The sequence below is a fragment of the Neophocaena asiaeorientalis genome, unplaced genomic scaffold (genome assembly GCF_003031525.2).
Source record: "Neophocaena asiaeorientalis asiaeorientalis breed wild unplaced genomic scaffold, Neophocaena_asiaeorientalis_V1.1 scaffold151, whole genome shotgun sequence".
In the NCBI taxonomy this organism is placed as follows: Eukaryota; Metazoa; Chordata; class Mammalia; order Artiodactyla; family Phocoenidae; genus Neophocaena; species Neophocaena asiaeorientalis.
This window is the reverse complement of record NW_020175490.1, coordinates 1107868-1123024: the sequence shown is the minus strand read 5'-3', so window position 1 is coordinate 1123024 and position 15157 is coordinate 1107868. Positions and strand designations below refer to the sequence as shown.

The 15157-nt window shown below is 37.6% G+C and overlaps 1 protein-coding gene across 3 annotated transcripts in view; it reads left to right on the top strand.

The window, feature by feature from the left end:
* The window catches only part of PDGFD (platelet derived growth factor D), a 231624-nt gene extending 218397 nt beyond the window's left edge, over positions 1-13227 (top strand). For all 3 annotated transcript variants that reach the window (XM_024768924.1, XM_024768923.1, XM_024768922.1), the window contains 2 exons: positions 1229-1443; positions 10623-13227. In XM_024768924.1, the coding sequence (XP_024624692.1) occupies positions 1229-1443; positions 10623-10748 (341 nt within the window). In that variant the 3' untranslated portion in view covers positions 10749-13227. The remainder of the gene's footprint in view (positions 1-1228; positions 1444-10622) is intronic.
* Positions 13228-15157: the final 1930 nt, after the last annotated feature.

Sequence of the window (15157 nt, the reverse complement as noted above, 5' to 3'; positions counted from 1 at the left end):
CATTCTAGTGAGAAAATAGTCATGTACATTCACCCGCCAGACAATTTGGATGCCAAATAGATGGGTGATTAGATGGATTTTGAGACCACAAATTAAAATGTAATTTATATACTACAATAATACAAATTTAACTCAAGTAAAATATTAATGACTAAAATTTGAAAATTTAGGGTGATGCTCTTAACTCATAGAAGTCCCAATAACCAACCCCCCCCAGATAATCATTTACATAGAATAACGGCCAAAGGAGAGAAATAGAGGAGAAAGATCTGAAAAAAAAATTTTTTTAAATTATTGACCATTTGACTTTAAAGGAAAAAATTGAAGGAAAAATCAAAATGAATCAAGATGAATAAAATAACCAGCATTAATTAATACCAGGCACACTGCATTCAATACTTCAAATATTGCTGTGAAATAAGTAAAGTTATACTATTTACATTTTATAGATGAAGAAGCAGAGGTTTGGAGCAATCAAGTAACTTTCCAACTAAAAGGAGACATAGCCATTATGTAAATGCAGCTGTAGCTTTACTGCAGAGCCCAAGCACTTAACCAGTATTCTATACTGCCATCTAGGACCCAATGCACAAATATCCATCATATTCACAACCCCCAAAAAGCCATGTCCTTTGACATTTTGGTTGACCTCGGAGTTAAAATGAAGCCAAAACATTTTTATTCCTCACATTGACTTGTAAAATTTCACTGCCAGGTGCATCGATTAGAGTAATTCTTCCTGATGTGTCCCTGATATAATTCAAATTGTATTTAAGTAATGGCTTACAGTCAGGAGTTATTTAGAATCAAGAAGATACACACACACACACACACACACATTTTTTTAAAGCAAAGACAATTATTTTAAATTGCTGAATGTTACATTTTCTTTCCTTGGAACTTTTTTTTTTTTTTTTGCATTAAAAAAGTACAAGGAAAATTGAGCCAAGATATAGATTTAGCTAAGTTTTTGAAGGTTTTCTGTTTTCTGTTTCTGTTTTCTTTGCTGTTGTTGACTTTTTTTTTTTTTGAAGGGCAGATAGGATCAAAAGAGAAATTAGATTTTCCATCTTTGGTGTTTGGGGTAGTAACTGAGATCCCAAGGATAGATTCAAGCCCCGGGTCAAGGCTGTCCTCACAGAATCTTCCCAGCCTGTTCGCAAAAATGTGTGCCGAGTGTGTATGCCATAGTCGTGCACTTGCTTACACGATGCTGTGTTTCTTACAGTTGACCTGGACAGGCTCAATGATGACGTCAAGCGTTACAGTTGCACTCCCAGGAATTACTCGGTCAACTTGAGAGAGGAGCTGAAGGTGACCAATGTGGTCTTCTTTCCACGCTGCCTCCTCGTGCAACGCTGTGGGGGAAACTGTGGCTGTGGAACTGTCAGCTGGAAGTCCTGTACGTGCAATTCAGGGAAAACTGTGAAGAAGTATCACGAGGTATGCCGTTTTCAGATTTCTTTGTTGCAGTGCTGCATTTAGCCCTTTTCAGCTGCAAAAGTCTTGTAATCTCTAGGCTGCTGGGAAACAGGGCCATTGCGTTGGTTGTTCACGTTGTTCACTGCACAGGGGCACCTCCCAGGGGGATGACTGGGAAATTGTACTCAAGCTAAATTTGCTAAGCTAGGTGCCCTGGGGATAGTGTATCCTGAAGAAGGGTTTCCTTTTTCTAACCCTTATTCATAATATACTATGTGGGTTGACAACAGTCTTGTTAGTATACACAGTCAAATGTATGATGCAGTAATTTGAGAGCTTACTTGGCTTCCTTATAGAAATATGATGGGATTCGTTTACAGTGTATGACTGCAAATCTAGGTTATGTTAAGAAAATGCTAAGAGCCAAACTTTAATTCAATCAAGTCATTGAAAAATGAAGCAAGGTAAAGATAGCAAAATATAAATTGTCAGAAAAGATACATTGTTGGAGACTTTTTCATTCTCTAAATATGGAAATATTTTTCTTCCAGAAGTACTAATTTTTCCTAAATATGACTGAGTGCTCTGAGGAATCAGCTCTGAAATTATGCAAAAATAAACAAAAGTAAACCTAAAGATACAAGAGGAACAAAAATTTAAGGAGAGCAGTAAACTTTGATGATAATAACAAGGTATACATGTAAGCCTTTACTGTGTACCAGACATCATTGTAAGCAATCATTAGCTCACTTGGCAGTTTCTCCACAATGCTGACAGGGGAGTGCTATTTTTATTCCCTTTTTATAGATGAGTAAACTGAGACCAGCAGAGGATTGACCAGCGTGACTTGGTCAGTAACTCACAGAGCCAGGACCTAAACTGATCAACTGTTTCTAAAATCTATATTCTTATCACTAGTAACACTGTGCTCTCTTTGTTAAAAATATATAGCACTTTATTGAAGATTAAAGAAAGAGTGGACTTAAGGGGAGTTAGCACCGCTCTTGAAATTGACGGCAACCCTATTACTTCCTGATTTTGTGAGTCACTAAAGTTTAGAGATGCGGTTTTCATGTGTGTGAAATAGGACTAAGAAATTATATCCGATAATCCCGTACAGGATGGTTCTGGGGAATCACATAAAACGGTACATATGAAGTGCATTTTGTAAGATGTGAAACATCTTTTTGAAATATGTCTAAAATATAAACTAAAGGATTTCCCTGGTGGCACAGTGGTTAAGAATCGACCTGCCAATTCAGGGGACATGGGTTCAAGCCCTGGCTTGAGAAGATCCCACATGCCACGGAGCAACTAAGCCCGTTCGCCACAACTACTGAGCCTGCACTCTGGAGCCTGTGAGCCACAACTACTGAGCCCACATGCCACAACTACTGAAGCCCACACGCCTAGAGCCCATGCTCCGCAACAAGAGAAGCCACTGCAGAGAGAAGCCTGCACACTGCAATGAAGAGTAGCCCTGGCTCGCCTCAACTAGTAAAAAAAAAAAAAAAAAAAAATATATATATATATATACATAAGTATGAAGCAAACACTATTGTTAGGAATTATTGTTTGAGTTGCTTTTCATCAGTATCCACCAAAACAAAGGAATAGATGGTGCTCCCTAAATAAAAATCTCCCGCTTTATACAACCATTTTGTTATCCTGAAAACAATAAAGCAATAAGTTAGGAGGTAATTTCTGAGCTAAATGAAAAGGGATACGTCATAAGCAGTATTTTCAACTTGGGAAATGCAGGAGGTCGGAGACCATAATAACCCTGCTTACCTCAGACAGACGGGGACACACGATTTTAGACCTGCATAGAGCTGGTTTTCTTAGTCACAAGAATTTCTTACTCCACCCCACAGTTTTCAAAGTAAAAAAAGTAACTGTTCTCATATCCAGAGAATGCTGTTGACTGTGTTCATTGTGTTTTATTTTTGTATGACCTGATGAACTCTAGATTGGACTTTGTCCTTTGTGTCTAAGAACGTGAATTTTGTATTGTTGAGTCATACCCTGAGGACAAATGCAGAATTCAGTAATTTGGTTCAAGTTAAAATAAGCCAGGAAGTGACAAGATCTCTACATAGTCTTAACTGTGAGGAAAAACATGTGAGTTCAGGCCTTTGATGCTTTATTTTCATCTTGACTCTCCGCTCAGATAGAAGTTGCAGTTTGATTTTTTTAAATTGCTTATTGTAGAAACACAGAGTTAAACATACACCCAAAAGGACCCTCACCTCCCAGACAGTTAACTCTGAAGGAGTCTGAAGGGCCCTTTTCTTAGGTCTATTCTCCTCTCTGTACACAGTAGCTGTTACCTGTAAATTTCTGTTCACAATTAATATCTAGAAGGGGAAACCCTTGATCTCTTTGTTCAGTCACATGAGTGGGTCTAAAATGTTGGCATATTTTTGAAACTGCTGTCTAAATCATGTCTTTGAAACATGTCATGATATTTTTACTTCTCAGAGTCTGCTGAGCTCTGTACAAAGTCACTCTGCTGAGTTCTGGACAAAGGGACAAAACAGCATACGTGTTTTGTCAGTAACTGCATACCTGGAAAACACACAGCTGGCACACTTCCCCCAAACTCCTAAAATACCTTTGAAATGTGTCACAGTGACCACTCTGTCCAGTGCCCTGTGGAAAAGAGCAGGAAACTTGTTCCATTTGCAGAAGTGGGGGTTGCTTGAGCTCAGTCTCATTAGGGAAGAATCCTTATCCTCTATTCTATTAGTTCTATGTCTGTATTCTTAACTCAGAGAAATGAGAAACTGGTTTCCCCAGCTCCTGGTTGTAACTGATGAGATGTGAAATGAGTTTTCATGAGAGATGAGCACCCTTAAGGGGGTGACTAGAACTTGTCACATAAGCAGGCCTGTATGACTCCATAGATATTTCAAAGCTCAACATTTAAGGAATAAAATCCAAGAAATTAAAAATGTATAATTATAAAATTACCAATAATTAGAAATTATAAATAGAAGGAAGTTAATATCATTGCTCTTTTCCCAGGTCATGCGACTTCTCCTGTAGGGCTCTGAGCATTTTTTCACTGTGCAATAAAGTGTTACCATCTTATTATTTCCTGTTCTCAAAATTTTGTAGGTATCCTGTTAAGGTATTTTTCCTTTTTCCTATTAACCTTTCTATGCTTCTTGGAATATGTAGGATATAAAAAAATACTTTTGGTAGTGATTCTTAAAAAAGGGCAAGTTCCAGAAAACATATTGTGTAGACAATTAGAGGATGCTATTATTTTAGTTATCTTTCCTTGATAATGTGTAATGAAGGGATATTTCCTAAAAATATGGTGACCTTTTAAATTAATATTTACTGGTTTATTTTTTTATCGTTTGGTCTCCTGGCTATGTCCATTCAGTAAACAGCCAAAACCTTAGGAGGCAACAGAGAGAGAAAGATAGAAGTTAATTTTCTCTGTCCTTCCTCTCATGATTTCGTCACAATGCTGATATACCTGCACTATCTGGTAGAACTTTCTGCAGTGATAGGAATGTTCCATATCTGTACTATCCAATCTGGTAGTCACTAGCAACATGTGGTTATGGGGTATTTGAAATGTGTGTAATGCAAATGAGAAACTGAATTTTAAATTTTGTTTAATTTTAACTAGTTTAACGTAAATAGCTACACATGGCTAGGGCATACCATATTGAACAGCATAAGCCTCTGTGTCTGGCATATTTACAACATCTAGAATCATTCCTGTTGCTTGAAAAAATGACTTCGGAGGATTCTTTTTATTTTAACTTTACTTTAAGTATATGAATTTTATATTAAAAATTTGCTGCCCATTACAGTTTGAGTTAGAAGATGTAAGCAGATATTTATATATATGAAACAAAAGATTAACTAGAGGTAATAAAATGTTGAGCTTTAGACTTGAGATAAAAGAACGGTACTTTTAATTTTTACATGTTTTAAGCATCTATCATTGAAACAAATTTCAGTAAAGTTGCAAATTGAAACCAGTGAGACAGGAAAGCAATTTTTTTCAAAAGGGTTCTACTCTATGGTAAAGGCAATGAGTTTTGGGGTTATGATTATAACTAACCATAACAAAAGTCAAGAAAACCTCTTTTCTATTCTTTTTCTGGAAACAGCATTTCTAGAGCTTATATAGAGTCTCCTTGCTTCTTCCCCTTTCTCCCTCTTTGAGTGAGACCATGAGACAACGCTCTTGCGGCCTTTCCTGTGTGTTCTTAGAAGAGACAAGACAATAGAGAAAAAAAATCACACAACTCAAGAGAGAAGATGTGGGCTCACATGGGAGGCCACCTAGGGCCAGCTACTTAAAACTCCCCAGGGCCTTGAGTTTGCTCACTTACTCCCCACGATAACCTACAATTTTGAGTTCCCTGACAGATCTGAAATTATATGATATCCATTCACCTACTCCCTAAATCTTATTTTACTGAAATTTTATTAGGAATGTAAACAAATTGGTGGTTGAAGTGCTAAGTAAATGCAAAAGAACAAAGATATATGATGTGGAACAGTTACTGTTTATAGAATGCTTATGAAAAAGTTTATTTGCTCTTCGGTAGTAATACCTGTGCTACTTATCTCTTGGGGATCCTGGTAGAATGAAAGCATCTGAAGACTGTAAAGCACTAGACAGATGTAGGTGGAATTTTCCGAGAATGTGGTTGGGCCTTCTCAGTTCTGACTCCCTTATGACCCAAATGACTCACTGGTGAAGTGATTCTCTAAGTACTACAAAGTGCATTCATCCTTTCCCTTGGAGATCTGGCTTCACATTAGGCCTTCCTGCCAAAGTCTAGCAAACCTGCCTTGGGGCATGATACTCCCCAGGTAGACAAAGACCTATCTGTGACATGAATGATAATCAATGCTAATGCAGTGCTTTGAAACTTGGTGGCCAGCTAGGCTTCCATTATGTTTTCTGCAATGGGTGGGCTGAATGTGTAGTCATTAACCCTCTAAAGTGCTGTCAAGATCATTTACCTGTTTAGTTCTCTGAAGGTAGAACTGTGGCTAAATACACCCCAAAGTGCTCACAGAAGATTTCAATTATAAGTAAATGTTCACTTACTTTTAGAGGTCAAGATTGCATTTTGAAAATTCATGAGCATTGTATAGACCCATAGTATAACCCCCGCTTTGGTCACCTTCATACTTAGCTTGTCAGCAAAACAGTGCTGAACTCTGTTATTTGTGTCTTTCTCATTGAGGACTATGTCTCAGCTTCCCTTGAAACTATCACCTGCAAGATGAGCAATGACCCAGGTAGAAAATAATATGTTATCCCTTCTCAAAATATTTTTGCTTTTAGTCACTTTGAGTTTCAGAAAAGTTGACTACCAGCCCTTAAAAATCTTAACATTTTTCATAAAGTCTATAAGCATGAAAGAAATCAAAATGGAAGCAAAAAATACGAAGCTTTTTTTTTCTTAAGATAAGAAACTATGTGTACTGAATGCTACCTGCTTTAGGAATTGGGTAGAACCTTAAATAAACTCTTAATCATTCAGGTTTATACAATGCATGTGTCCTGAAATATGTACTTGTGTTCCTATGTCAGCCATTAATTTGAGAACTGTCAAGACCTTAACAACCTTTTTTATATTCCCAGTAAACAAGAACTCAACTTGGCAGATAGCTTTTCTGCCTAGTATTGTTTTATTAGTGTAATAGCTTTTCGGCAATGATTCATTCAGTGGTTTATCGGCAGCAAGCGAGTAACCGTAGTTAAATATCTTTTGTGTTATGGTAATTTGCAAACTGAGAATCTTTGATTTTGTGTAGTGGTATGAAAGCTGCTGGCTCAGTCATTCTGCATTTAGTAAAAGTCAACTTTCCTTGGCTTCATGTGGTTTTCCAGATGGTGGAGAAGGGCCAAGATTGCCATTTTCACCCATAGGTGATAAGAAATGGCTGGCTGCTCTTCCATGGATTTTTATTTCAGTGTGTGTGCTTGCAGCTGCGAATGAAAGCTCAGAAAATAGGAAAGCATTTTGTGATGGTACCTATTAGTGTGTCCTTTGGCAGCTGTAATTAATTCAATGGTTCCTTTCCTTTAAAGGTGACCAGATAACTCATAGACAGTTTGCTTTCTCAGATAAAGGCTTTTCATTTTTCTTTTAACTTTTCATGCTCTCTCAAATCAGCTTTGCTTTCTTCCTCCTTTCAATGCTGTATACCTGAACCTAAGACTATTACATGGTCTGAAAGCTTTGAACATCAGTGCTGTGATCAGCCAGTAAAGCAGTCCAATTTCCACTTTGTTCAAACAACGCTTTCCTGTCTTGTCTGGAAAAGTGTCTGCCAATTCATTTTTCTCCTCTTATCAGCAAAACACATATATACTGTGCTCACAAGGCTTAACATAAAACACAGGGAAAATCCCTGAACAATCAGGAGACCAGTTAGAAAAACTGGCCAGGCTCTGCTCTCATCCCAAAGCACACACTTTCATTTGTCGTCAAAAGAGGAAACAAATCAACAGAGCACTGATTTTATAGATATCAGTCATGGCAACATATTAGGCTTTGATAATGGTCTTTTTTAAACAGAGAATATTTATCATATGCTCAGCTTCTTAGGAATAATTTTCTTACCCTGAATATTCAAACTCCCAAATCTGGTTTATAGGCTGGACAACAGTGACTAATATTAGAGAAATTCTTGGCAAAGTTGTAGGAACCCAACCCTTAACCCCTTCCAAGGCATTTTGACCAAATACGGCACAGTAGGGCTTTCATATCTGTCATGGGCAGGGTATTTAATACCACAAAATGCAATATACTCTTCATCCATTGCTTTGGTTACTTTTTTTTTCACAGAGACGCAACAGCTTTTATTTTCTTTAGAGACCCAGCAGGAGAGCACATGGGAGCAGGGAAAGGCAAATGTCATTGCCATTCTGCTCTCGATGCTTGAAATTTTATTTCACAATTGTGAAAGGCTTAAAAGTGATGCAAAGCATAGGCCACTTCATTTTGGCCTCTGCTTTATTTCTTGGCTTGTTTTGTTTTGCCCCGTCTGTTTGTTGGAGGTTGGGGTAGAGGAGATGCAGGGAGGAGACACCGTGAACATACGTACCCATACTTCTGCACTGGCATCACCCACCATGTTCACCCAGGTACATTCTTTAGCAGCTACTGTGTTCCCAACATGCTGCTGACCTGCACAAACAAAATTTCAATTTCCAGGCAAGGGCACTAGTTAGGCCACATGGAGTCAAATACTGGTTACACCAGTCACTGGCTCTGTAACCTTAATCTCTCTCTTTCCTTATCTGGGAACAAAATTAGAGAAGTACCTATCTCATAGTATTGCAGTGACATCCAAAACATTTAATAATTGCAAAGTCACAACAGTGGCATCTAGAAAAACTCAATAATGTTAGTGATTGTTTTTGCTATCCTTGTCCTCAAGGCACTTGTAAGACAATTAATAGAGAGAAAGCATCATACGTCATGTGAACTTATGTGATACATAGTGTAAGTGCAGTAGAATTGCAGGTAAAATAGATAAGTAGCTATCAAAACTGGCATCTGGACTACCTTTACTGCAATCAAGTAGTTTTGAGTCTTTATGCCTCCCTCATGAACTCTCCAGGGGCATTCCTTCCCACCAAACCCACCCCAGTTTTGTATTCACAATATTCTTTTGAAGCTCTTCTACAAGTGGGACTCGATATTTCACTCTGTGTTAACAGAGTCCAGGCTCCTTAGCTTTATTGAACATTGAACAAATGACCTGCCCCACAGAACTCTCATGGAACAACAGGGCTAAATGCTAAAGTAAAGGGGACACATGAGGACTGAGGACTGTAGGCCTAGTGTCCTAATAGATGCTTTTGGTTTGTTTATGACTTGAAACAGGTAATGTGAGGATGAGAAAATTGCTGGGAAGACAATCCATAGTAAAAATTTGTGGGGATGCCATGAAAAGTTATACAGCCTTGAAAGCAGCTAATCTTCATCTAGGACCAACGTATACCAAGCATCAGGTCCCCATTTCAGTTCACATGTGTGCCTGACACAGCTTTGAGACACAAAAGGAAATCATAACCACATTGGAGAGGTGTTGGGTCCTTGGGTTCGAGTGTGCTAGAAGCCTAGAGGACAAAAGCCCTGCTCCCAGCTCCAGGTTGCCAGAAGACTCTGGCACCTGACCTCCTTTGGAATCTCAGTTCTCCTGCCTATAAATTGTGAATAAAGATACCTTCTCTACTGTGTGACAAGGTTTGTCTGAGGGCAAACGAAATAGTGCATCTGTGTAAATTCTTTGAAAACCATAAAATGCTACATAATACGTGTAGCATGTGGTGTCATGCAGAGTTTAGAGTCTAAAAGGGAAAGAACAAAATCAAAAATAAAGGCTAACAGGAGCTTCAGAATATAAAACAAGAAACAAACTGTGGAGTGTATAGAAAACCAGTATTTGTGCATATGATGGCAAATATTGACTTCAGTGAAGGCCACACTAGGGAAGAAGAGTTAGCTCCTATTTAAACTTAATAATTCAAAAAATTACATTTAAACCTATTAATGTAAAAAATTAAGGATATACTTTATTAATTCAAGATATGTCATACTGTTATACAGGTATTAATGTACAAAGATCTTAGTGGAGCATGATCTGTTTCGAATTGTAATAGGTATTATATCTTAACAAATATGTAAGAACATACACACATTTTCAGTTATTTATGGCCACTAATGACCTTCGTCAGGGCAAAATGCTTTACATCAAGCAAACATTTAGCAATAGCAGCATATTATGTTCATGACTTTATTCGTTGTCCTGTCTAAAGAGATAATAATATGCTCAGTATTATATTTATCCATAACACATGCTTTGGTCAGAAGAATCCTTATGATAATATTTGGGACAGCACTTGGCACAAAGCAGCCCCTTAGAAAGCTCTCAGTAAATACCTGCTCAGACACCTGAAGTCATCGTGGTACTGCAGGTAGGTAATGCAAGAGGCATTACTCAGTGATCAGTGAACTCCATTACTTTAAGGAGTTGATGATTGTCTGTAAAAACATTTACATGTGTGCAATCTAAGAGCGAGCACATAGCTTTCATTGGATCCTCAAAGGCTTAAGAACCAGTTGTCATAAAGAGAATAAGTGGTATGTAGTTGATTTATACTCCAGGTGCTTTCTAACAGGAAATGCTTTTTGTCCTAGGTGTTAAAGTTTGAGCCTGGCCATTTCAAGAGGAGGGGCAGAGCGAAGCACATGGCTCTCGTTGACATCCAGTTAGATCACCATGAGCGGTGCGACTGTATCTGCAGCTCAAGACCACCTCGATAAAAGAATGTGCACATACTTACATTAAGCACGAAAGAACCTTTATTTTAAGGAGGGTGTGGTGAGGGACCCCTTTCCCACCAGCAACCGAACTTACTATTAGCTTGCAAAGCAATGAATACAAGTGGCTGCTGAGTTTCAACCTAGCTTTGTTAGTGCCATGAGTAGAAAGGTGTATCATCAATCTCTATATCCAAGAATATAGAATTGCATTTAATAATAGTGTCTGAGGATATATATGTATATATATCCATGTCTCTGTGTAAATAGATCATATGGTTTATTCAGTATATATAACCAGGTACACCAGAGCTTACATATGGTTTAATTACCTAGACCCTTAAAATCTGACAAAATAAGGGACATAGTAAATACATGGAACATGTCTTTGAAGATTTGGAAGATGAATTTAAGTTTTGAATCACAAAACAATTTTGGATCTTGCTCTTTTAAAGAAAGCACCATGTATATTAAAAACCAATAAATGAGATTTTCTTATGCATATATCTTAATTATAAAAAAAGAAAAAATATGGTTTCTGGGAAAAGCACATTCCTAACCATTTTTCTCACGAGACGTACTACATACTTGGCTATAAAGACAATAATTACCTGTCTCCAAAAGCATGACATAATAATATAAGTGCTTTAGAAATAAAGCCATTAAGCCTTCTTTTTATGTGTCTTGCTGACACATGCAAATTCATTAACACCTATCTCCAAAAAATTCTCACAAGGTTTATTATTATAGTTCTATAAGAGACAATTTATAAGCTATAGCAGAATTGTTTCTTTTCAAAAACCTCTCCACGGAAGTAACTCCTTTGGAGGATGGCATGAGGACTCTGCATGAGCCTTTCAAAATAGTGTTCATTGAAAAATGTGGGCAGTTGAAAGTCAAAAAAGTGAGCATTGAAATATTAACATAACTGGGAATCAGATGGAATATTTGAATGGGATCCATATTTAATAATGGATACATACTCTCCAAATTATGCCAGTTAATTTTACATATCTTGCTTTTGTGTTTCTGTCTCTTCAATATACAGACATGGATTTACAATCACATTTTATATTTGGCAAGCCATTATGGACTATTTATAGCCTAGAAGCTTTTGTGTATTAAAACAACCCAGTTTTATTGATGTAGATTCCTAATCATGTACTCACTCACCATTCAATTCAGATGAATTCCTGTTTCTGAACTAAGTGAAATTAGATCTGGGGTCTCTGGTTCTTTCCAAATCTATGGAGCTTGTTCTAAGAAGCCACACTGGAAATTGTGGGTGCACAAGTTCGGGCCTGCTCTACAATAGGAAGCAGTCTTTGCACTGGGGGTTATTATTGGTACTTAGAGTAATTTTTCCTCCCCGGCTCCTTAATGTCTGTTAAGACCTCAGAGACTGACTCCAGGCATAAGAAGTGATTCATCATTCTCCAAAGCAAGTCTCTTAAGAGAGTGACACTGAAATCAAGATAGCTCAGGGGCTGCTCAGAGAGAATGACAATTTTCTTCTCACCTTGAAAGAAAATAGGAGAGCCAGTTTCTTCCCTGAGTCCAGGGCCCTACTGACTACAGCCAAGTTGAGTGAGGGCTATGTGACTGGGGCTCAATAAGTCCCAGTGTCAGAGGAGTGGCCTAAATATACTTGGATTTCTGAGCGTGGTGCTTTCAGGACCAAGTTCTCAACCATCCTTAGGAGCTCATTTCTGCTCAGCTCTTTGAAAGGCCAATGCTTATTGAAGATGTTCCTTCAAAACTTCCCTGAAAGCGTCCAGTGTTTTTACCTCGGGGGATGACTGGTAAAAATAAATACTCTATTGCTGAGTTGCCCGAAATCCCAGATCACAATCAGAAATAGCTGAGGCAGACCCTCTAGTAATCAGGAACCACTCTTCCCCTTCATGCCTCTTACAAGTTTCCTATGAAAACATAGCCTTCCTGTACCAAAACCTAAATTTGTGTTATATCACTCTAGCTTGGTCAGCTGTAAGTATGAAGAATTAGAGTGTTCTACCCAGTTTTCAATAAATCTTCCAGGTTGCAATAACCAGGATGGTTTTCAGTTAAAGCCCCACTTGTACTTTTTATTTATTAGCTGAAATGTAAGCAGGCATATTCACTCACCTCTTTTTTTCTTTCCTGAGTGTTTTATTAAAACGTCTCCCTTGGTTATCTGTTATCTATTGCACTTCTAACATGTAGCCAATAAACCTGTTTCACTGCCATCAAAGGGATAAAAAGCTCACCGTACAAATTACATTTCAAAATAAATCCTAATAAATCCTCATTTCTGCATGGCTCACACACCTGGAATAATGCCTTCTGTTCAATATGTTCTTACAGGGCAGAGCACTTTTGTAAGTAGAATTTTTCTTGTTTTTTGTCATATCAGTAACATGCAGCTTTTTCGTCTTGTAGCATTTTCTATAACAAATGTAATATGCCTCCTATCTTCATGAAAAATAAATATTGCTTACGAACAAAACTACTCCATTATTTAGTACTCAACTGCAGTTTTAAAAGGTGCACAATGTAACAAACTTACTTCCCCAAACACATGCAGCTGCTTGGAGTGACAAGATTGGGTGATTTCTGCAGGCCTGGTTTTTCTAAAATAAACAGTATTTTAGAACGTTGTTCCCTGAAAACAGGCTTTTACTTTGTCCCTTCCTGAAGCCACCGGAAACCGGAAATTAAGTGGGACTTGGGTTTTGTTGTTTTCTTGCTGCTGTTGTTGCTTCTTTGTTTGACTGTTTGTTCCCTGCAGGCGTTTTAATGAAAGATATTCTCCTCTGACATTCCTTACTTTGGAGAGTACACAGCCTCTCTCTCCTTGCGGACCTGGAATCAATAACATTATGTCCACCCTCACACCTTTTCCCCTCTAGATGGACACCCCAGCTGGTGGGCAAGTGTTATAAGCTCAGTTGTTTATAATCAATACTTTATTTCATTATTTGGAAACAAACACCCCCAAATAATGCCTGAACCTAAAGCGTACATTAAAGTAATCAAAAATATTTTAAAATAATAGATTTAAAGATCATATGTAGTTTTCCTTCATAACATGAATGCTTTCAGCTGGACAGTAAATTATGAACCATCTCAAATCATGTGAAGGCAGATGATCAATCTGGTAGCATTTGTAAGGATTCCTGGGAAGTGATCAGTGGGAGTTGGGAATTTTTCCTCCCAGCAGGTGGGGGGCTGCAAGTATCATAGTGCACCAGAGAGAAAGCTAGAAGGCCTTGGGTATAGTGACAAGTCTGCCACTTTCTGGACCAGTTTAGGGGCTACACTCCTATAGAGTTTGGTGTGTGACGTGTTGGTGGGGGGCAGGGGCAGCGAGAGTGGGGGCGCAAAATCTGAAGAGAGCTCTTCTCTCTGCAAGAAATTTTGCTTTTGCTCCTAGCTCAGTCTTCATCATCATCCCACTGGAGACAGGATGACAACGGCACAGGGTTGGATGAAACTCTTCCACGTTATTTAGTTTAGTGGTTTTGAGTTTGGGGAAAGGGAGTATAGAGACATGTATTCTGTGGCAAGAATCAATTTTACTATCGGAAATACCAGCTAATGTGTGAGTCAAAAGTATGAGGAAAAATGGGGAAGGATGTAGAGTAGTTCATTTAGCTAACCTGGATTTTCATGTACAAAAATCATGCTAGCCATATATATATAAAAAGTATTTTAATGCAAATACATTAAGAATTTCATTTTATTTCCTGAAGGGTGCATGTGTCCAGTTTTATATTAGTAACTCAACAGATGTCCAAAGTTTTCATATTCTCCTAGGGTCCTCTGATAGAACATTAAATTAAATTCATAGATTAGTATTCATGCCTGAAATTCTAGGCAATACAATTTTATTTATTGACAGCTCTGATCAAATATGCTAGAAGAGAGAATATTTATAATTCACTGGTTTTATTGACATTCACTTAAATTCTGTTGTTTTTTAATGATCAACTTACTTAAAGACTACACAGGCCTTTAGAACTTAACATAATACACTGGGATATCTCCCAAATATCATAGTTTATCAACAGTGGATAAGCAACTAATCACTTAATTTAAGACTTTGTGCTTGATGTTCACGTTATAGTTCAGAATTTGCAAGTTAATTTTTATCTTTTTTAAGTAAATTTAAATTCTATAGAGATCTCTAAAAATTCTTTAGTAGATCGCATTAGAACAGAGGGGAGCTGAGTCCATAATAAAGGCTAATATATTCAGTGCAGCAAGTTATGGGCCAATAATCTTCATTTTCTAATAAAGCTATTTGATTTTCTAATTATTTTAAACTGTTGAATACTGGTTTCCAGGCTTAGTGGCCAGAAACCAAATGTTAAAATCACTCTTGGGTTCAATTTATATTTTAAATAATGACGGTAATACAAATTCTCTTT